This window comes from Aplidium turbinatum, chromosome 11, assembly GCF_918807975.1.
Source record: "Aplidium turbinatum chromosome 11, kaAplTurb1.1, whole genome shotgun sequence".
Classification (NCBI taxonomy): Eukaryota; Metazoa; Chordata; class Ascidiacea; order Aplousobranchia; family Polyclinidae; genus Aplidium; species Aplidium turbinatum.
Genome location: NC_137482.1, coordinates 12,193,752 through 12,217,449, shown reverse-complemented (window position 1 = coordinate 12,217,449; position 23,698 = coordinate 12,193,752). Strand labels below are relative to the sequence as shown.

Sequence of the window (23,698 nt, the reverse complement as noted above, 5' to 3'; positions counted from 1 at the left end):
AAAAAAAAAATTGATAGCTTATGATGCATTCAATAGGTTACAACTGATTGAAGATTAAATAATGTATTGCTAACGTTGTTTTTTGGTGACCATATTTAACACTTATGCTTGTAATGTTCGATTTGCACATTTCAACAACACAGGCCAGCGTAAAATTTGATTTCGTTAAAAAACGTTTCATCGTATTTAAAAAAATCTCAAAATAAATCGTTGATTCTCACTGTTTATATCCGATAGGCCAGTCAGTTAGCTTGCAGCCTAATTTGTAGCAAGGCAATTGAATTTTGTGAAATTGTACGGATCTGGCAGGCAAATGTGTGGATAACAAATTTTCAGCTTTGGGCACTTGTGTTTCACTAATGATGACAAGCTCTGCTGGAAGTTTAGCCAGTTTTTAGATCTTTCTCATCAGCTGGCAAGAGGGTGATAGTTGCGAGAAATGACACTTCAGCAGAATGATTCTTTGAAATAAAAAGCTTAAGCTTAATTGTTCATACTAATCTACTGAAATTCTAAAGTGTAAGTTATTACAGTGCTAAAGCTAGAAAATGTTTCATTTCTGTCCAGTTAGACAAATTTTTAAAGCTGCCTGTAGATTGTTTGAGCTTTTTGCAAATTTAGGGTGATTTTGAAGAGATGTAGATGTTTCAATAAAAGTCTCAAAACTGAACTTGCATTTATTGAAAAGAGCTGAAAGGAAGAGACCAAGTTGCAGTTTGAAAAACTTTGACCCGCTATCGACGCCTAAAAGTTAAAATTTGCAACAACTTAGCTAGTTTTGTAAGTCAGTGCCAAATTGTTGGTTACAAATCTTTGATTTCAATAACACTGGCCCCAAAGCATATATGGTTTATTAGGCCTACGAAATGCTGAAAAATAAATCATTTGAAAATTGGCGTGATACTGCTAGCTTACTCCTATCATTTTTAGACCTTGGGATGCCTTTAAACAACAACTAATTTTCCTGTGCATGGATTTCTTTCATTTACATGGATTGCGTATTTGATTGCGAATATTCTTTGAGAGTAGCAAGATATTTGAGGCATGCTCGATGCTAAAACGCAAAAGTGTTTATTGGTTTTCATTTAGTTTAGGTTATTATTATGATACAGCAATTAGAATTTTTCCCCTAGCCTACAGTTAAACACAAATGTTTTATCAATACTACATTTATGCTTGTATATAGGTTTATACAAGTATGTTTGATAAACACTTTTTACGCAATGCATAAGCTCAAATTTAAACAAAATGCACCATTAGCGTATTTACATCACTTTTGTTTCTAGCGGCCATATCAGAAAAATACAAGCATTTTAGAAAATACGAATTTTTCATTCTCGTTCTTCTGCCATCAGCACTTCTCAAACCGTGGCTAATTTAACAAATAAAATATAGGCTACAATCATGCTACAAGTTTTCGTTTTGTGTGTTATATAATAATCGCGTTCATAATGCTATGTTTCTTTTCAGCAAATATTGCTTTCAAGGACTGCAAAACTAGCACAGTGAAGAAATTTAAATGCAATCGAGTTTCGGTTTAAGTGTGAATAAAAGGTGTCACTCCAGGTGATCGAAGAAATGCGACGATGAAAAAAAGTCCAACAACTAATTAAATATTGCAATGTTGGTAAGTTGTTGTTTTCAAATCTTTGTAGAGTAGAAGAAAAAAGATTTTAAATTTCTTGGTAATATATTTATTGAATCCATATCGCAGACAGCATTGTGACCAGGGCATAGACAATACCATTCATAGTCTACAAGGAAGCGGAAAGAAGTCTGCATTCAATGATAGCTATTTTTCTTTTATCTACTTTAAAGAATAGAAGCGTTAGTGTAAAAATTAATCGTTTTATGTAAGAAGAAATTATAGTCAATCTTTTTATACTCATTGTTTTTAGAAATTTTATTTGTTTCATGAAAGCGAAGTGGCGCAGCTGCAGTATAGTATAAGTGAAACTGTTTGAAATAGGGTAGGCGATCTTACAAAAACAGCTACAACAGATTAAAAAAATGTTAATTTTTTGCATTGGTCGTTTGATCTTGTTTAAATGTAGGTTTAATTTTGCGGACGTTTCAGCAAAATCTCACTCTTTGTTTCAATTAAAAATTGCATTTGAAAATATGATATTTAGGCTATCAGTATTTTGTAAAATTATAAGGATCCTTAAATCTTTTATCTTTATCTCCAAATTTTATTTTTCAGAAACATTTAGAATGCAGTTAATCGCATTAAATCTTTTTACAATGACTCTATCTGCCATTTTGTTGAAAACCATGGGAAATAGAAACACAAGTTCGCCATTTTCAAGCCACGTTCATCTCCAAGAAATGCATGCAAAAACCGTCGAAAGCAAAGTCAGTAAACAATCTAAGGTTGCATTGCGCTCCCAACCGCGTCTGCCGCCTAACCCGGCATCGTTACTTCCAAGTTTTGAAAAGAAAAATCCAAAACCTGTTCCGGATTCAGTTCCTAGTCACATGAGAGAATTTCACCGGAAAGTTCTTGAACACATTCAAGGCTCTTCAGGAAACCATAACAAACTGCTTCAAGATTCTCCAAAGTACATGGTCAATCTTTATAACCACAAAGTAGGATTTCCTACTCGACGGAACGAAATGAACATAAAGCAAAAAAGCGCTTTAAGAAGGTCGGATGTTGTCAGAAGTTTTGAAGCAGTCGGTAAGTTTTTTTTTAATTGGGTGTTTTCATGCGATCCAACCATCTGACGTTTCGATGATGAACATGCCTACGCTAAATACTAGCCTAAAAGGATCTCAAACATGCGATCCGCAATGATATAGTAATTTGCTCGCAAAAAACTTAGCATTTAACCAATGCACCACTCAATTTTTCACACATTATTTTTATTATTGTATTAACGTTTTATTTACCTTTTCTTTGGTATTTCTGTCATCGACGTCAATTTAAAGGTCACTAAATTAAAAGATATTTGACTCTTAGAAGAATCTGAGTGTTGCACCATTAATATATGGGCTGCGTACCAAATTTCAAGAGAAAATTTTGTTTAAGCTTTTTCATCGAGAACGTATGTTTTTGATATCAACGAACATTGAACTAAATGCAATGGATTGAGTTTTGCTTTTGGCAGCATGAGAGTTGCTTAATTCGCTGTTACGACAGCGAACTCGCAGCATCAGGCTAAAACAGGTTGTTAATATCTACATTGTGAAGTATTGAACTAAATGTTTGTGATCAGAGCTGCTTCTTAAATCCGGTAGCTTACAGCTTTTTAAAAGTGAATGTCATTGCATTAAAAATACATCACGTCACTTGGCACGTGAGCACCACGAAGGTGATTACAAATGAACGTCTAATCTTCTCTTTGCAAGACGCAATTGTGAAAATCTGCACACAGACAAATTTGTGTATTAAAAACCAGTTCACACGACACCACTCAGCAGCGATCGGTTTAAAACAATAGTGGATCTTGTAACTTTTGCCACTGCAGACTATATTTCAACTAAAACTGTGACTGACTATAAATATATGTAACATATTAGTATAATGTATTTTATAGTTTAAATTCATACTGTCACTATGTAGCAACTTCAGTAACGAGAAGTAACATGTTCTGTGAGTATAGGCATTGAAAAAATAAGATACGCCAGCCAATATTTCATAGGCGTAGTTGAAACCATTTCAACTAATTAATTTATCAGTATAATTATGTTTTGTAGCATCCATGTAAGATAGTTTAAAAAAGTGTAATTTTTAAAAGAAATATTTAAAGGTCACTGTCGTCATTACACTTAGACCTGTTTGTGTATTGCATGAAACATGATACCACGTCACCTGTCTATGCCGTCACAAGCGATGACTAAAACAACCATTTCCACAAGCGTCACCGTTGATGGCCCCTGTTTAGTTTGCAACAAATTGGTCATATTTTGTCTGGTAATAAAACCTGACAAGCAACGTTTGCATCACAACTTTCCATTCTAAACTGTGAAGAAAAAATTGCACTCCGGGCGGCTGTAATTGCGAAACTTGAGCACACGACTTACCAAGCAGTTTTGGGAATAGACAAACCGAGAAATTTTAAATTTCATGCGATTTTAAAGGAGTAAGTCTTTGACAGCTCAATCTAATCATTGCAATCCAAATGTTTTAGGATTTAAATTCAGATAATAATCTGCTAATTTAATCGCATTTAGTTATCACTTTTAAGCAATAAAGTTCACACCATCGAAGTGACGAAATTATTATTTGGGTTGCCAGCTGGTGTAAGAATAATGTCACACAGCCTACTGTAACGTTTATATGATCAATATGCTAAAAATCATATCTACAGTAAAAAAAAAAAGTAATTACGAACTAGAAGAACAATTCTAGTCTACTTTCAATTAGGAGTTTACCTTGAAGAATGTTAGTTAAAAGTAGGGTAAATGTTTGAATTAGTTCGTAAAACATTGAAAGCTTGTTTTCTTCATACAAAAACCATGTTCAGCTGTTTATGTTTTTACACGACGTTTGCGCTGAACAATTTTCAGCAAAATAAAACTGATTCCTTCCTGGTAGAAAATTAAGTTTGTGAGATAAAACCAAGGCAGCTGATGACAACAGAAAACACGTTTGATGAACAAAACATTAAGCAACAGCTCTGCTGAGACGCTTTTGTCGTTCAGATAGTTGACTTTGTTAATGGTCAATTTTTCGATCGTACAAGCGCTTTGCTACTGTGCTATAAAGTAGCCTTAATTACGTAATGTAGCCTTGTCACTGAAGGTAAAAAGAATGATAATGTACTCTCGTTTATTTGGCAGAGTCGTATAAAGAATCGAAAAAATGGATTCTCGTTTTTGATCTTTCGGAAATTGGACACGAACGCATCCGTTTGGCTGAGATTCAAGTCACCATGTTCACGCATTATCGCGATGCCAAAACAATCGAAGTGTGGGATCAGAGAAAAACTATCTCTTCTACCGGCCTGGAATTGATAAGAAGAAAAATTGGGAGCGTTGACTTTGGCGGAAGCAGATTGTTGGACAGACAAAGGTAGTGTCATATTTTGTTAAAAAATGGGCCAAGGCTACTTGTTTATGAAGAGTTTCTAGCTTAATTTTACTGTGCGAATTTGAATTGGAGAAGCATTTTCTCATCAAAAATTACGCATTCAAAATCGTGCAATGTGACCTCTTATGCAAACAATAAATTTTATCGGTGTTGAGATTATTATACTTTCTCACAATGTTTTTATTATGGCAACTTTTTATGAGGTAAAACTAACTTGTTTATTTTCTATTGAACCGTGAACCATGTAGTGGGAGGATGAATGGAATTTGGTTTCCAACCATAGGCTTAGTACTCTGGTCTGACATCAAACTAAGATGGATCATGGATGGATGTAAAAATATTTGCTATAAAAAAGAAGGCCGTGAGAGAGGAGTTTAATTCAATACTCTCCTTATAGTGCTGTAAAATCTCTTCATGCACACTCCTCGGTCAGCGAATCTGTGATCATGCTTAAAAATAGCTTATGGTACTTCACTGTCTTGTCGTGGGGACAGCCCCAGATACCGTACATCAAATTCGCTAGCAGAAACTTGGAACCGTTTTGGCAATGTGCACAACTGCACATGAAATAATTTTCAAAATTATTGACACAACAAACAGTATCATATTGCTAACAACTGTTGCACTATTTTTTTTTAGAATCACTGGTGATGTCACTCGTGTGCTTCGGCGGTGGTACAATAACGAACAAAGAAACAAAGATGCTGATGAATCTAACCGAAGCAGCGATACGAAAGCAAATAGAAAAGACAAGCAATTTTTAAACTCCACCATTTTTAAACTGCCGATTGATTGGCAGCGTTTCTCTTCGTCTTCTCCTGAAAGCAACTTGCTATTTGTTTACTCAACTACCAAAAACATTGGTCTCATAGACGTGGCTGTGGCTCGTCAAAATCGTCACAGACGTTCTTCTAAAAGGGGTCAACTGAAGAAGAAAGTTTACCGTAGATATCGATATTCAAAGCAACGAAATCGAAAGAAAAATAAAACTGAAAAGCAGCATGTCGTTGTGCCCGAAACACGATTTAACGATATTGAAAATAATATTCAATATTCCCGTCAAATGGGCCCCGTAAAAAATCAGTTAAGTTTTGAAAAAAGAAATCAGTTAAGCGATGCTGAAGACGAAGTGGAAGGATGGCGTCGAGAACAAACCAGTGATGTCACAATTGTCGAGGATAGAATTGAGCAGGAAAGCGCAAAGGTGGTTGTTCCTCCAAAAGTTTCCCCAGTCCCTGTCGTTCCACCAAACTACCAACCACGGAAACCAGTGCATTGCAGAAGAGTAGATTACACAATAGACTTTGAGAAAATCGGCTGGGGTGACTGGATAATTTACCCCAAACGTTTTAACGCGTACAGGTGCGAAGGTGCATGCAGGATTCCACTTCTTGGACAAGGAAAACCAAGCAGCCACGCATTTATGCAAAGCCTTCTGTCATTTCATCGTTCAGCAATACCCGAACCTTGTTGTGTTCCTTTCAAACTGCAGTCAATGAGCATTCTTTATTACGAAGATGGTGTAGTTAAACAAAGGGAGCATGAAGACATGATAGTGACTGAATGCGTTTGCAGTTAGCCTTTTACTGTTTATGAAACCACTTACAAGTTCCAAAGAATTATTTTGCAGTAGCAATGCACGTGGCACAGTGGGCATTCACGCCGAGAGCATGTGATAAAGCTTCCCGCGCGACGTACAGCAGACAGCGCAGAGCTTCAACAATGCTTTTCCCGTAACTGACTCATCATGCAGTCAGGTTGCATTGTCAACTCTTCGTTTTAATAAAATTCTTGTAAATCTATTTATGTCATTGTGCAACGCATTAGTTTCGGATTTCAAGCCAAGAACTTCCCTTTGTTACAAAAAAAAATGGCATTCCTGATTTGTATTCAGTTGCCGGTTGGTGAAACTCAAGAAAGATCGTATCAAAAATGAACATGTTGGCTTTTTTTATAGCATGTGATTATTACCTAGTATCATGCACAATTTTAATCAGTAGAAACTAGATATTTTGTCACTGATACGCGTTGCTTCTTTGTTGTACACTATTGTACTCTTTTCGCTTTATCAATATATGTAGTTGTTTTAAGTGCATAGTTTACGTCCTACTACTGAGGAAATGACATTCGTGGGGGTGGTATAACAGTCACTCCGAGATCTAACTTAACTGGCTAGGCGCAACCATTGCATTAGACTGACTGATGAGATTAACTTTTATTGAATGATTGTTGACATTTGGACTGCTCAATTTCGGAGTCATGGTTTGGACATAATTTGAATGAGCCACTCCGGGGAGTATCATCATGTAGACTTTTTGTAATCATATTTGTAATCTGTAGGTCGCTGCAGCAGATGGAGTATTTTGACGGGTAGACCATTGATTCCTCTATAAACCAGCTGACTGCAGCATTGTGAGCCTTGTCGTACTCAGCCAGAAAGTTAATTCTTGCTTTGAAGTTTGTTTGATAAGTAGGTTTAGTTACAGAAAAAAGAGCAATGACAGGGGGTGGAAATCGAACTCACGCCATCAAAATGAATATTCCCTAACCATCGGTGCCACGCTGGCGACGGCGAAACGTTCATGAGTCGCATGTCTACAAGTGAATCACCTGATTTAAATTTGGCCTTTTGGTTGGTTAATAAACCACATCTGCTGCAGCGACCTGCAAATCACAAACACGCATACGGTAAAGTGCTCGAAAACTGTTCGAGACGACCTAGAACAAATCTGTTCAATAGAATCCGTCTATGGACTGAGCATAGCATACGAAGTATCAGGAAAAAAACATTTATTGCAGATCGATATAAACAGTAAAGACACAGCCTAATAGTAATTAAGCTTTAGAAAGTAATATTCTATCCATTGATGATATAAATGTGGAAACAAGAGACTAAATTAGTTCAATAAAAATCTATAGCAAATGCCCTGCACATGCGACAACATAAAAATGTTAACAAATCACACACTCATGCAAGTCAACAGCGAATGCATCGAGTGATATTGCAACGTTCAATGCGTTCCTTAAGACCAGGATTTTAAGCTCGAATCAAAAATGTAAGTCTGAACACTCAAAAGTTAATTTTTAAACGAATCAAATCAATACAGACAAAGCAACCTACATAGATCTCCGACATAGCCAACAAAACTAAATTTGGCCCAAGGTTATCACAAACGCATGAATCCCGCCCTTACTTAACTCTCGCTGGAGTCGGATGAACTGAACAAATACAATATGACTTTAACTTCTTCAAATAGCCTAGATTTAATATTTATTAGATTCTCAATTTTTTGTGACCCTAGTTTTTGCCGGTGGTTGTAGATTGAGACTAAGGGAACAGCAAGACAAAAAAGAAAACGTTGTGGACATTCAAAGCATGTCTTGCAAAGAGACAGCCGTGTGTTCCAGACAGGTGTGGAACTATGTCCTCACATAAGTCATGCAGAGATTTCTCACCCATCCCCACCATGCAATCTTCATGAAGGCGAAAGATTGACTGCGAAACAAACTCACTGATTTTGCACAAGATGTTGATAAAATACTTGCTTTAAATGCTTTGCGTACGTTTTCAAACGCTAAAAGACAGCAAAATAATGCTGACTCCTGCAAAGCAAGTCAACAGGTGGGTAATTATAAATATTGATGCTTCATGGAGAATTGAACTTGCAAACTGAATGTTGCAGGGTCGGATTTTCTATCTTAAATAATTAAGTATACATTGCATAGTCATTAGCACACATCAGTATGCGAAGCAACTAAAATTCCTATTTCTCTTTCCGTTTGTTTTATGTTTTGCAAGTACAGAAATGCACAGTACATATATAACATGATGCACTAACTTTTTTATAAAATATTTACGACAAAAATACCACACCAATTTTCAACACTGCACTCTGCGCTGACGTTTCAAGACCTTGAACAGACAGCACTTCATGGAGATTTCTTTCAAACAGTTGTTTTTCTAAGCATCACACGGTTATAAATTAAACTAATTAACATACCTGCCCTGTATTATTCATACATATCGACAAGGTAAGCAGTATTTTATGCTGACAGACAAATAACCGCCACATGGTCTATCTACCATAATGTGCCGTCAAAATGGCCGCCCAAAGGAAGGGGGTGCCTGTCAAATACTGGTCGCATTCCTGGCGCTGCAAAATGCAATGAATGAAACATACGAGGAAATCAATGCAAAGATAAACTAAGAAATCCGATTCACGATGTCTTCAAGCCTATCGCAGGAAGGTGTTTTCATGTTCTCCGCGCGCGTTATGATTTTCTTTTGTTGAAGATAGATCCCTTTACGTCGCAAGTTTTCTTCTGCAACAGAAAGAAAGAGTTGAAAAAGGATTTTTGTTGACATTTTATGCTTAAACAGTATGCACTCATACAAAGACGGCTTTTTAACGTTCTACATGCATACCAGAAGTATTGTCAATTAAAAAAAAAACACTAAAACTTACTTTGTGTTCGCTCGTTGTAACAATGGCTTCTGAGACTGTCCACGTAATCTGATTCAACCATGTTTTCTATGGTCCTACGCGACGAGGTTCCTCTCTTGTATTGTTGGTCAAAATCCGATTTCACATAGTACTTTACGTTGAGGCTAGCTGTATGTCTGACTTGTCTGTACTCTCTGAAAAGAAAAAAATTGCCAGTTAAATCGAAAAACCGGAATGCCATACTTCTTTTCACAAACGATAAAACCAAAGATCAAGAGCATGCAGCTGTGTCTTTGGCAGGACGCTTAAAGACATGTCTGAAGGTAAACTACTAAATTCTACTAAATCTTTAACCATCAGGTGTAAGCCTGGATACGACAAGCAGATGACAAAGTTACTCGCATTTTACTAATTTCCCAGGATTCAAATCCAATATAAAGAGGAGATTCAGCCACAACGCAAAATCACGCTTCTATACCAATCGGAATTGTTAAGAAATCCTGTTATAACCCAGATAGCAATTCAACGTCAGCAGAGGTTGAACCAATGTAAAAATGACGGATTTTGCTGTTTGGGAAAGTACCTACCCATACGCTGACAGATGATACGCCGGTGATGGTGTAAGAATGTTCCCCAGAATAGTCATGACGATGAGGGCAATGATAGGGAGGAACTGTAGCCACTGAGCGGCAGGATGCTAAACAGAAGACAGATCAGTAAAAAGCTTGCTGGAGGGGCATCTTTCTAGTTAAATTTATACTAAATTACGTTTGTTTTATGTTGCTTAGTGGTTTTCTTAATTGCCTTAACGTTGTTACAGCTCTCTATCTTGTCTTGTGACCACACTCCGCATAGTTTATAACAGAATGTTAACATAATCCCCAATTATGCTTTCCCAATACCGCCATCGCCGAGTTGAACGAAATGGGGAATTGTAAAAATGGAAATAAAGTTGTCAAATTACAAGCCGAAAAACGCTGCACGAACTATATATAAGTATTGAGTAGACCCATAATTAGAGGTAGGCCCCAGTCGGGAGTTTGGAAAGCAGTAAATACGGCCTTGCATGATTTAATTAGCTATTGATTATTATCGAGCTTCTGTAGTATTGTTTTATTTTTTACATAGTCAAAAAATATTAGGCTAAAATGAGTGGGCCCCTAATCAGAAGTAGGCTCCCCCGAGGAGTACCAGGGTGGTTAATACGGCCCAGTATATTCTACTAAATCAACTAATCAGAAGCAGAACGTTGATTAACAGCTCACAAGATTACTTTCGCGACCACGGACGTGTGTATACGTCTTTGGATTCTTTTCATGACGACCAAGGACGTGCCCATAAGTTCAAGGTAAAACGGTTAAAAATGTAACATTTTTCGCTTGGAGAACCGTTTTACCTTCAATGTATGGGCACGTCGATGGTCGTCATGGCAAAAATCCAAAAACGTATACACACGTCCGTATTCACGAAAAAGTTAAATAGAAAACACTGGTATTCTTTCACGCCCTTACATGCCTTCAAACAACTGACTGTTAATAATTCGATGGTAAAGTCATTGAATAAATAATTAATTGACTGCCTCACTTATTGTCAAAGAGTCGGAGTCGACGTAATAGCAACGAGTTGCGATTTGTATGCTGGTGAATATCTTATCGTAGAACTCGTGCTACCTTCGATAACATGTTGAATGATATTATTTCGCCTATATTGGTAGTGAGTCTTCTTAAAATAACAAATGGCGTCGCAAAAAAAAGGAAAAAAATATTTTGTAAGTATCAAAACAGTCAGTATAAAAGTTTTGTGTATATAGCAAAGCAAGCCAACCTGTTGTTGATGCTGTTCTTGCCTTCTGCGACCCGCGTTTCCGTCATAGTAGAATGTGTTGCCTCGGCGAAATACACGGACGTTCCCTGTGGTACGAAAAGCAATCTTACAAACGTTGTCTGTTGCCAAAATCGAACCCCAGTTGGATTGACCAAAATGGACCGCTAAGAAAATCGCACACGATCTGACATACCCTGGATTCCTTTCAAGGTTCGATTTTTTTAATTTATTTTAGACTGTGGTATGTTCTCTAGCACAGAAGCGAAACACAGAGTCAATGCTGAAACTTGGTGCAACGTTTAAGTAGCAAACATTTTAATGCTGCGGATGTGTTAAATTACATTTGCAAATATATATACAGGTTTTGAATAACATGCAACAAGACAGGAGATTAAAGGCCATTCCAACTCAAAGATCTGTTACATATCTGGGACATTTCTGAAGAACATGAGGAAATGATTTGGGCGTTGCTTCTATTTTATTTTTATCTCAACTTTCTGCATAATTTGTATTTAATGCAAATATTAGTGTGAAAAGCATGACAACATTTTTACGTGACAATACTGAAAGTGTCTACATTGCAGCATGCCGGAAACAACTCGCAATTGCGTATTGCTATCACATATTCCCTACCTGAAGGAAAACCACCACCAAAAAACATGTTGAACAGTTCTTGAGGATCAAACGCGTCACTGCCGTCATCTTCGCTGTCGCTGTGACGTCGTCGTCGCGTCGTTGAGTTGACGACTTCCGGTCCATAGAGGTCGTACCGACGTCTCTTTTCAGAGTCATTCAAAACAGAAAACGCTTTTCCTACAGCTTGAAATGTACAGAGTAATTGTTTAAAGTTATATTCTTAAGTTACAAACAAAATGGGAAATAGCATCTTTAAGTTTAGGAAAGTGTGATGTTGAGGAACACTGGCGAAGCCAAGACTGATTGGATTCCAGCAATTTTTCGGTGGAGTAGGCTACGTCAAATATCTGAAGAACAAAATGGACACTGGACTATAAAAGTTCAAACCAAGACTATCAACCTGTCAAAGCTCTGTAGTCTGGTTCGCGGAAAATATAAGCAAAAGGAAAGATTTTTAACCGTTTCCAAAAAAGCTTCAATGAATTTTTAACTACAATTAAAAGTGCCACATGTCAAAGACGAAACGTAGTTTACTATTCATCAATATACCATAAAATTGCAAATGAACGAAGGATACCTTTAAATGCCTCGGTGGAACCAGGTGCAAAGTTCTTATCCGGATGAAGCTGCAGAGCCATTTTCCTATATGCCTTCTTAATGTCAGCTTCAGGTGCATCTTTTTGAACACCCAAAATTTCATAATAATCTTTGCAATGGTTGATTCTGTACAATAAGCAGTTTATTACTATACTGCATTTGTTGGTTTGTGCTATTAGTACTCAATTTGTTATAGTATTAATAATTTATTAATGTTTGACTCAGTCTTTCCCTAGAACATATTTTATCATCATTGAATTAATTATCATCCAATTTGCAATCTACCCAAAAACAAAAATTTGCATCACTGCACACAACTTTTATGACAATAGTTTAAATACAGAGTGTTTCAGAAAGAAGGACCTTATGGTACAATTTATGATGACAATAAAGAACACCAGCATATTAGGACTTTGGTTTCTGTAGGTTTAAACAATAATTGAAATAGTTGTCAAAATACTATAAATACGCTACCGATTTGCTAATGTTTTCTGTGCTTCTGTGTATGCTGTACTTTCAGGTTCAGAAGTTCCATGTAATTCAGAAAAATCTGGCATGGCAGTGGATCTTCCTGATGTATTTGAAGATCTTGCATTATGATCAGGCTGATTGTTTTTTTGAGAATCAGATTCGAAGCCAGAGAGTAAATCTAAAAATAAATCAATGATATCTAACCATTTTTCACAAGCAATTACTGTACTGTACAACAAAACATAATGCCATGTTTTAAGCCATGCAATAATAACTGCTCAAAGTGCTCATGTATGGATTTTATAACAAAACTGCTAAAATACAAGTTGATAAAATATTTTCTTTTTAAAGTGAGAACTCATCTTCTGAAATTTAGTTCTGTTTGTTTCAAAATATTTTCAAATCACTGATGCAGGCACTGATGCAATCACATAGCTGAAACCAACAGTGTGATGTTTTTTGTGTGTATGGTAGCCTGCTGTTGCTGACAGCAAGCTATTTATCCACCACAAGGTGACACTAAAAAAAAAAACTGTCTTTAAAGTGGTAATACAAAAGATATACACTACAGTTATTGATAAACAACCAGGGTTGTTTGATTCAAATCAAAACTGAAATCAAACAATAGGCTAAATGTAAAAAAATGTCAAAAAACTTATTAAAAATTTATAAGCAAATGGAGAAAAAAGGAATGAATGAGATTATTAAATGAGATTGGTACAGCAATGGAATTTGCTGGGGACATGATAGATTCCTAACATTCTGTCAGAAGTCCATAATTATCATGCTTAAGCTTGGTTAGTTCAACCATACGTATTTCAAGAAAACGTGCTCAAAATGATAACACATTTGACATGGTGAGCAATGACATGTCCAAGATGGCTTGGAGCAGGGGCCCGCACTTGTTGGCGCAACCCAAAAAACAATCGTTTGAAATCTTTGCGACCAAAACGTTTTGGAAGTATATAAAATTGTGCAAAATACTTTGCAATTTAATAGCAATTCCAACACGGTCGTCCCCGCTTATTAAAGCCCACATCAGGACCGAACGACTTTGGGCTTATTAAGCGGGGGACAATTTTTTATCACTGATATACTTTCAGTAATTTCGGAATGGACCAAATTGGGCTTAATAAGCGGGTGGACCTACTAACTGTGGGCTTCGTCGTCGTCGTCGTGCAAGATTCTGAGGCTAAGTGTTTATCCTTTTATCAACCCAGACTCACGATGTTCCCAGACTACACTGGAAGGCTACTAGAGAGCAGCCAGTCTGATTTCATCACCCATGACGAGTAGAGTAGACCTTCCATTCCGTTAGGTGGCTTGAAGATGGTACAATCATTGATGATGTATTGTCATTGAAGGTGGTACAGTCATTGATGATGTGGTCTGTGGTCTGTTTCTCAGCACCACATTCACAGGAGGAGGAAGAGGCCATTGGTGCATGATTGAGCGGAAAAGCACGACGCCCGTACGAAGACGGTTGAGGCGCACCCATGCCTATCTTTGTAGTGTTAATCTTTGTAGCTTACCCATGCCTATCATGTAGTATCGCAAATAACCCCTTGAGAAGACTAGCAGGAACAGGATGGGGAGCCCGAGCATCAACCTTGCGTACAAGTGCACTAGCCTTGGTCTACAGCTCAGCCGAATATGCCTCAGCTGTGTGGAACCGCAGCAGACACACAAAAAAGATGGATGTATATTGTATTAACGACACCTTGCGCATCGTTTCTAGCACTAATTGCTACGTTCATCTGATGAAATTGAAAGTAAAATTAACAACAAACAAAATGGTTTACTGCTTCACTGACGTTTCGCGCACCATGACAATGCGCATCCTCAGAGCGAATAACATACAAAATAAAATTTCACCAGGTTATATACTGCAGTGCGATTGAAGGCAAGAAAAAAGAAAACACGCAATATTTTAAAAATTGGCCAATGATGTGTGAGCGGTTACTTTCCACGTTAAATTACGTAAAAACTTCCAACAATAGACATAAAAAATTCGAAGCGGTGACAACCAACAGAAAAAGTGCGATTGAAGGCAAGAGAAATAGAACACAATGTTTTAAAGATTGGCTAATGAAGTGCGGTTACTTTCGACGTTAAATTACGTAAAAACTTCCAACAATAAACATAAATTCGAAGCACTGAAGACCACTAGAAATTCGAGACAAAATTAGATTGCAATAACGTTTCCAACTGTGTTTAAGTAGGCTTGAAGCCTGCACGTTGAGACAATAATGATTTATAAGGTTTTGGTAAAAGGTTTCCGTCGTTCCGGTTGAGTACGTTGCAACCTTATAAATCATTATTGTCTCCACGTTTTATTTTTTCTTGCCTTCAATCGCACTGCAGTATATACTATATAACCTGGTGAAATTTTATTTTGTATGTTATTCGCTCTGAGGATGCGCATTGTCATGGTGCGCGAAACGTCAATGAAGCAATAAATCATCTTGTTTGTTGTTAATTTTACTTTTAATTTCATCAGATGAACGTAGCAACTAGTGCTAGAAACGATAATTGTCCTGATGAACACCCAACTTTTCAGTATTCACCTTGCGCATTATCACTGGCTGTCTCCGCCCCACGCCTACTGCTTATCTGCCAACTTTGGCTGGCATTGCTCCTGCTCATGTCTGTAGGGAAGAAGCCTCTCACAAACTGGCTTTGTATGCGAGACTCGATCCTCAACACTTTCTCCACAGTCACTTCCAAACAAATGGATCAGTCAGACCTCAAAGCCTATGATCAAGGCGCCAATTCCATCAATATGCTACACAACTTGTGGATAAGAACTTCAGCTGCATGGAAACATGGGCCCAGGAATGGAACGAGCTGCCACATATCCCTCCCCAGTTTTCAGTTATACCAGCACTCTCCATCCCTCCTGGAGTAGACCTCTCAAGAAAGGCACGGGTCACATTGAACAGGATCAGATGTGACGTTGGCTGCACTGGAGCTAAACTGTTTAGGTGGGGGTTGCATAATTCCCCGATATGTGTCTGCGGAACGGTAGAACAAACAATGCAACACATACTCCACGAATGTTCCATCTTACGGCCCCCAAGTGGAATCACTGGTATTCGACAACTGGACCCAACTACCGTATCTTGGCTGCACGAGGAGTCGAGGAGGCATTGCCAATCTAAGCTACTACAAGTCAAACGAGAGAAGAAGAAGAAGTGTCAGGCTGATGGGGCATGTGTCGGCGTCGGAGATGAACAAATGGAGTCTGGTGGTGCTTGACTTCCCTTCAGAATTCCATTTATGATCCGCCTAAGTAGCCGTACAGATGTCTTGTTCATCTGCTTCGTTACTCACAAGTTGAGCGGCTGGCACGAATGGGTGTCTTGATTTCAGTCGACGGGGTGCTAGTTTGGGGGATCAAAGATCTTGTGGTTGAGAAGATGGTTAGGCTCTAGTGCCCGTCGGTCGAGAGACAGAGTGGCTTCTTCGCGACAAAGCTCAGTAGGTTGGATGCCAGCGAGAATGCGGAGATTGTCCAATAATGTGAGACGCAGACATCCGGTCATTGTGCGCAGGGCGCTGTCTATGGCAGTGAGTACTGCAGTACCAAACAGGTGCACAATACTCTGTTGAAGAGTAGACAAAGGCTAAGGCTGCTATACGCAAACTGTTGGCCCTTGCCCCCCAGCTAGAGCCTGGCAGGCGCTTGAGTAGCGCAGCGCTGGATGTGAGTTTCTTGCGCAGTGCACCAACTGGTGGCGGTATGTGAGCGATCTGTCTAGCGTCACCCAAAGATATCTTGGTTCGGGGCAGAAGGACAGAGGTTTTCCATTGTTCTGAACATGTAGCTCACGATCAGCTTCCCGATTGTGTAGGTGGAAAACAGCTGGAAAAATTTGGCTGAGTTTCAGTCACCAGTTCTGGAGATAAGCTGAGAGAGTTTTCATGTCCTGGCTCAAGGTGTCTTCTAGGCTGTATATTTGTATAACCGTGGGCTTAACTGCTGCACTACAATAGAAAGTATAAGTTTTCTTGTACAAAATTGTACGAAACTCAGCACATCAAAGCCTATGTGATTGTATTTATTTTTGCCATACAAGTTATATTTATAGTAAGTTTAAACCGTTTTGCGACCCAATGTAGTAGTCCGGGAGCGGGGATGGTTGACCTTGTATTGTTGTAATAAGTTTTTTTTACTGTTGATTTTGGTAGCCAAGGGTCTCTACTTTCAGAAACTGCTTGATGACATGTTGTCACCTTTGGGCAATTTGAGAAATTCAAGATGGCGTCCAAGATGGCCGCCATTACCTATAAATGACCATAACTCCTTATCCATTCACCTTAGGAAGGTGATTTTTGTCTCTATACCTAGGTTGTAGGGGTCAAGCTATCCATTAGAACTAATTATTATCTTAATATCGTATTACATAATCGTAATTTCCAAGATGGCGTCCAAGATGGCCGCCATTACCTATAAATGGCCATAACTCCCTATTCATTCACCTTAGGAAGGTGATTTTTGTCTCTATACTTAAGTTGTAGGGGTCAAGCTATCCATAGAACAAAGTATTATCTTAATATTGTATTACATAATAGCAATTTCCAAGATGGCCACCATTACCTATTAAATGACCATAATTCCCTATCCATTCATCTTAGGAAGGTGATTTTGTCTCTATGCCTAGGTTGTAGGGGTCAAGCTATCCATTGGAACTAAGAATTATCTTAATATCGTATTACATACATAATGGTAATTTCCAAGATGGCGTCCAAGATGGCCGCCATTACCTATAAATGAGCATAGCATAACTCTCTGTACGGTAGCCTAAATCCCATGTAAATATCATATTGTAGTAGACGGGCACTAATAATTCACTATTGTCTTTTTAGGTGCTGCCGGTCAGGGCCCGATTAACCATGATGCACATGAGGCACAGGCCTCAGGCCCCCTGGTTTTAGGGGCCCTCTTTTTTTTTACATTAGTACCGTATCCGTAGGTAGTGAAAGTTGTTGTGCCAGTGTGTCCACAGTTGTTATTTTTTAGTAACAATTTCAAATTGTGTAACGATTTTGCAGTAACAGTTGAGCACTCCTGCTCTGCATTGAAAGCGATTGGCAATAGGAGCCCCTAAACTTAGCTGTGCCTCGGGGCCCCGTCAGCCTTAATCAAGCCCTGCTGCCCGAAGCCTATAATATAGTATTGACGATCACCAATAGTGAAGCATGAATGGAGAACAGTGATTTTTCGTGTTCAAATTTGGATGTGAGAATAAGGCTGAACCGCTGAAAGACACTGGTCCTGTCAGTATTCAAAACTTTATCAAGCATAGCAAAATCTATGGGGGCAGGTATCATGAACTTCTTGAAGAAAAAGTTAGTGAAAATCCTGAATGCACAGTTAAATGTCACGGAAACTGTGCTTCAACATACACTTCAAGCCTCCAGGTTCAAAGGCATAAAAGGAAGAATCCAGAAAGTTACTCATTTTACATTCCGACCAGGAGACGGTCATCACTACCAGGGTTTATCTTCAAAGTACATTGTTTGTTTTGTGGTGAAACTTGTGTGCTTGAAAAATATCCGAAACACCCAAAACGTTGGCGACCAGCATATTCATGTCGGGAAATAGGCAGCGCAGGTGGCAAGAAGTCACTCAAGCAAACTATACGTGAAGCCTGCGAACGGCATCAAGATGAGCTATCAGAAGTTGTGCGACAAAGGGTAGATAGCACTGTAAGTGACCTTCACGCAGCTGATGCAAGGTATCATGTGGATTGCCGAAATAGCTTCTTGTCAGAAAAAATGTGGCTTCAGCTGCAACCAAGTCTGATAGCCAAACTAACATTGATCGTGCCTTTGAATCACTTGTTGTAATGATCAAAGACTCGTCCGGCTTCCTGAATTCAGTTGAGTTGCATGAAGCATACAATGAATTCGGGAGTGATAGTCTCACACGTCGTTTAATTGTCCCAAACCAGATTTACGCAAGGGTGATTTGCCTGCAGGTTATTGGGCAGGACAAGGTTGTGCTTGGTCATGAACTTGCGTCAGTTTTAACATCCATGTTTGATGATACTGGAGATATGAGGGTTGTGAAATCTAAATCTACCTTAAAGAAAATTCTACAAGTTGAGGTGTCTGATAGAGTTGCTGGCAGCGCAGAAGGTTCTACTAACCTCTTCCAATTTAAACAAGAAGCAACTGATAGTTGATGATTTTGTCCAGGATAAGAAGTTTCATGAGAACAACACACAACATCATAAGTTAGTGGTAACAGGAGCAGATCCGGTGCCAATCAAAATCAGTGAAGGTGGAGTTGTCATCTCACGGGCAGATCTGTTAACCTCACACGAAAAAGCAGATAACGTCATTGTTCAATAGGTCTTGAGTGGTGCCGCGCAAAATGCTGAAAGCAAAATCATTGTCGTTGCCGATGACACTGACGTCTTTGTACTGTTGCTGCATTATCATCACATGGCAAATCTCAAGAATGTTGTATTGATGGAGTCCCCAATCAAAGGAAGCGCGGTGCTTGATATAGGAAAAAAACTGTACAGAAGCATTGTCAGGTAGTCAAATGACTACTCACGGCATATGCACTTTCTGGCTGTGACATCGTCGCCTCCTATTTCAAAATTGGGAAGGCTACTGCATTCAAAACACTTCGATAGATCAAACGAAATATGGTTGGGTAAAGGATGACCAAAACAAGTCCCTTCAACCAGTCACCCTACCTGATGAAGTCGAACTAGCTCCAGAGATGGTACGGCGTCTAATAAAATATGGATGCCACAGTACTACTCCATGCAGTTCACGTGCTTGTAGTTGCAACTCTGCTAACATGAAATGCACAATATTTTGCGCCTGCTATAATCGGGTTGCTATAACCTGACATCATAGAATAGTATGTAAGATAATTTAGTGTTACTACGGCCATCTTGGAAATTACCATTATGTATGTAATACGATATTAAGATAATACTTAGTTCTAATGGATAGCTTGACCCCTACAACCTAGGTATAGACAAAAATCACCTTCCTAAGATGAATGGATAGGAAGTTATGGTCATTTATAGGTAATGGCGGCCATCTTGGAAATTAATTACCATTATGTAATACGATATTAAGATAAATACTTTGTTCTATGGATAGCTTGACCCCTACAACTTAAGTATAGAGACAAAAATCACCTTCCTAAGATGAATGGATAGGGAGTTATGGCCATTTATAATAGGTAATGGTGGCCATCTTGGACGCCATCTTGGAAATTACCATTATGTAATACGATATTAAGATAATAATTAGTTCTAATGGATAGCTTGACCCCTACAACCTAGGTATAGAGACAAAAAATCGCCTTCCTAAAAGGTGAGTGGATAGGGAGTTACGGTCATTTATAGGTAATGGCGGCCATCTTGGACGCCATCTTGGAAATTACCATTAGGCCTATGTAATACGATATTAAGATAATAATTAGTTCTAATAGATAGCTTGACCCCTACAACCTAGGTATAGAGACAAAAATCATTTTCCTAAGGTGAATGGATAGGGAGTTATGGTCATTTATAGGTAATGGCGGCCATCTTGAATTTCTCAAATTGCCCAAAGGTGACAACAGGTCATCAAGCAGTTTCTGAAAATAGAGACCCTTGGCTACCAAAATCAACAGTAAAAAAAACTTAATACAGCAATGCAAGGGAAAAATGGCGTTTGGCTCCCAGACTATAGATGGTTGGGTCGCGACTCGCGACCCAATATTTGCGGACCCCTGGCTTGAAGCACTTCATTTTTTATTATCAAAATGAAACTTAACACCTTCAACACAACAAACTCTCAACCAAATTTTTTTTTAAATAAATAAAGCAATCAGTGCAATGTATAAAAAACTCATTCAATGCAAAGAAATACAATAATTTTACAAAAAGATAGTCGTGGCCAAAAGTTTAAGACCAGGCTTGATTTATGACGTTTTTTGTATTACGCCATAATACTGCATCAGATATTGTTTAAGTTACACCATCTTTATTCTGGGTCGAAATCTGATGTAATCAGTCATTATTCAGCAAATATCAATTGAACATCAGCCAGTAGAGATCACTTTTCTGTATTTCTTATCTGCCCAAAATGGGCAAAATGTGCTCCCTTTTGGAGGTTCAGCGATGTCAAATTGTTGTTCTCCTCAGGGAAGGCTACACAGAACATCAAATTGGTGAGCAGCTTGGATTTAGAAAAACTTTTGTGCATCAGGCAATTGTGAAATTTAAGAAATCAGCAACTTATGTTGATGCAAAACGCAGTGGTTGTCCTTGAAAAACAACTCCTAGTCTGACATCTTCATGAAAAGGCAAGTGGTGAAGTCTCCAACATGTTCAGCCAAACAAATCAGGGCCGATTTAAATGAAGCTGGTATTCCAGTCAGCAGGAGGACTGTTAGCCGCCGTTTAGTTGTAGAATTTGGTCTGAAATCACGAAAACCAGCAAGAAAATCGAGGCTTACACTAGCGATGAAGAAGAAGGGTCTCCTGTTTGCATTGCAGCACAAAGACTGGATTTCTGCCCAATGGTTTAAAGTTTCATTTTCAGACGAATCAAGTGTCCAACAGTTTGGTGTAAGAAAAAGAAATGTCCGTCGACCCTCAGGTACACAAATTGATGAAAAGTATACACGACGAACGGTGAAACATCCACCAGGTGTGATGATATGGGGAGCCATTTCGACCAAAGGTACAGCCGGCCTCTTTTTTCTAAAACCAGGAACCAGGATGAACGGCCAGAAATACTTGAACTTAATGAAAGAGAAGCTACAACTGCACAGTAATGCACATGTCGGTGCACGAGTGTACAATTTTGGTGCAAGATGGAGCCCTATGTCATCGTTTAAAGACAGTAACAGAGTTTTTTAGGGCTAAGAAAATCACTCCTCTGCAGTGGCCGGGGAACAGTCCCAATCTTAACCCTATCGAAAACTTTTGGACTTTTCTCAAAAATAATGTTGCTGAAAAACATCCCTCCAGTACTCTTCCCTACTTGAAGTAATCAAATTAGTTTGGATCCGTGAAATTCCTGAAAAACTTTGCAAAAATTTAATCGAAACTATGCCCAGACGAATCAAGGCCGTCATCAAAGTGAAAGGAAGACACACCAAATATTAAAAATTTGAGATTTTGATGCAAAATACAATATACATGCTTATTACTTTGTCATTATATACAGTTAGCAAGAAATAAGTGAAAAAACGACAAGAAATAGGAGGGAGAACTGATTTTCTCGAAATTTGCGGTTTGGTCTTAAACTTTTGGCCACGACTGTATATATAAGTTTTACCTGTTGCTTCGATAGTTGGATAAAGTTTGATAGATTTTTTTAAAAACTTTACTGCCTTTCTATAGTCACCTTCCTTTTTTGCATTCAAAGCAATATGAATACATCGATGTGCTTCTTCTCTATTGCTTTCCATTATGAAGTCAACCATACAATTGCATACGTATTTGAAATAAACTAGGTTATAATATTGCCTGAAAATTAACAAACTTTGTTAAAAAACAAACTTGTTGTCATAGTACACTTGGGGTCGGATGCACCAAACGTGGTTAAATTAACCGGCGGTTAACTTTAACCGGTGGTTAGCTGACCATCGGTTAACTTAACCGCCGGTTAAAGTTACCACCGAATGCACCAACCGCTGGTTAGGTAACCGCGTGAACAGTCGGAATTTGCTGAGTCATCAGCAGCAGTCAACCAGAAAACAGTTTGTTATTGCGTTCTTAGAGGCATTACGTGTTTTGTTAATATCATTTTAAAGGTTACACAGTCACTTTTATCAAATACAAGAAAGCATGGCAGCGAGTCGTTCCGTTTGATACCGTAGGTTATGTTCTTACATTTAACATGATGTAGTAGCTTTAACAATAGGCTAATTCATTTGCACAGCAGACCTAAGGCGTTCACTAAGCTATACAAAACTGGTGGTGGTCCTCCCCAGAAACTTGATGACCCGATTTTGGATGAAGTTGAAGGTGAGTGGATTTATGCATACATTTTCAACACTTTATTTTCATGCAGCCTTAATGCTTAGTATAATACAATATTGTATTTGTGGAACAGGTATGATAGCCGAACAAATAAATCCTTTACCCACTCAATATGATGACGATGCAGTGCTTGATGCTGGGAATCTTGAAGTACAAGATTGTGGAGGTAAATAGCTGAATTACTTCACTGTAACCAGGGCCCAATTAACCATGAGACACAGACCTCAGCCCCCCTGGTTTTTGGGGCCCCCAACTTTTTTTTATATTAGGTGTAGGTAGTGAAAAGTTGTGCCATGCCAACCTTCCATCATATGCAAAAAAGTCAATGCTTTCACAGATTTCAAGGAACCATTAATAAACTCTGCTAGATCAAATTCAAGTGACTGTAACAGTCATTTTACTTAACACCTGAAGCACAATCTTTGTGATGTCAATTTTTTTATTGCAAAATGTTCACAAGAAGCAACAGACCCAGTGGAACTGGTGTTCATACATGATAGCCTTGTGGCAAACAGCAGTACCCTCATAAACACCACACAAATCATAGAAGCAAAAAGCAAGTACCGGTGCAGAGATTGTGGAATCATTACACAAACGAAAGAAAATAACAATGGATGATCTGTTGAAAAGAAAAATGGAAACGTTAGAGCATGAAATCGACTGCAGGAAGAAAGAACTTG

The 23,698-nt window shown here is 38.4% G+C and overlaps 2 protein-coding genes across 2 annotated transcripts; one reads left to right on the top strand and one right to left on the bottom strand.

The window, feature by feature from the left end:
• Positions 1-2,244: 2,244 nt before the first annotated feature.
• LOC145780214 (uncharacterized) lies at positions 2,245-6,614 on the top strand. Its single transcript, XM_082591917.1, has 3 exons — positions 2,245-2,680; positions 4,786-5,017; positions 5,675-6,614. The coding sequence occupies exons 1-3, from the start codon at positions 2,245-2,247 to the stop codon at positions 6,612-6,614; spliced, it is 1,608 nt and encodes a 535-aa protein (XP_082448043.1).
• A 1,194-nt stretch (positions 6,615-7,808) lies between these two features.
• Positions 7,809-22,491, bottom strand: LOC145779585 (dnaJ homolog subfamily B member 12-like). Its single transcript, XM_082591211.1, has 8 exons — positions 22,312-22,491; positions 13,012-13,186; positions 12,518-12,663; positions 11,938-12,123; positions 11,305-11,390; positions 10,068-10,177; positions 9,502-9,674; positions 7,809-9,358 (listed from the first exon to the last, which is right to left on the bottom strand). Exons 1-8 carry the CDS (start codon positions 22,457-22,459, stop codon positions 9,240-9,242), a joined length of 1,143 nt encoding a protein of 380 aa, XP_082447337.1. The 5' UTR covers positions 22,460-22,491; the 3' UTR covers positions 7,809-9,239.
• Positions 22,492-23,698: the final 1,207 nt, after the last annotated feature.

Coding starts and splice junctions, on each gene's coding strand:
- LOC145779585 (XM_082591211.1), bottom strand. CDS start 22,459: ATGGTTGACTTCATAATGGAAAGCAATAGAGAAGAAGCACATCGATGT. Junction 9,675..10,067: donor TATCATCTGTCAGCGTATGG/GTAGGTACTTTC, acceptor TTTTCTTTTCAG/AGAGTACAGACAAGTCAGAC. Junction 9,359..9,501: donor TTACAACGAGCGAACACAAA/GTAAGTTTTAGT, acceptor TTTCTGTTGCAG/AAGAAAACTTGCGACGTAAA.
- LOC145780214 (XM_082591917.1), top strand. CDS start 2,245: ATGACTCTATCTGCCATTTTGTTGAAAACCATGGGAAATAGAAACACA. Junction 2,681..4,785: donor CAGAAGTTTTGAAGCAGTCG/GTAAGTTTTTTT, acceptor TTTATTTGGCAG/AGTCGTATAAAGAATCGAAA. Junction 5,018..5,674: donor AGATTGTTGGACAGACAAAG/GTAGTGTCATAT, acceptor ATTTTTTTTTAG/AATCACTGGTGATGTCACTC.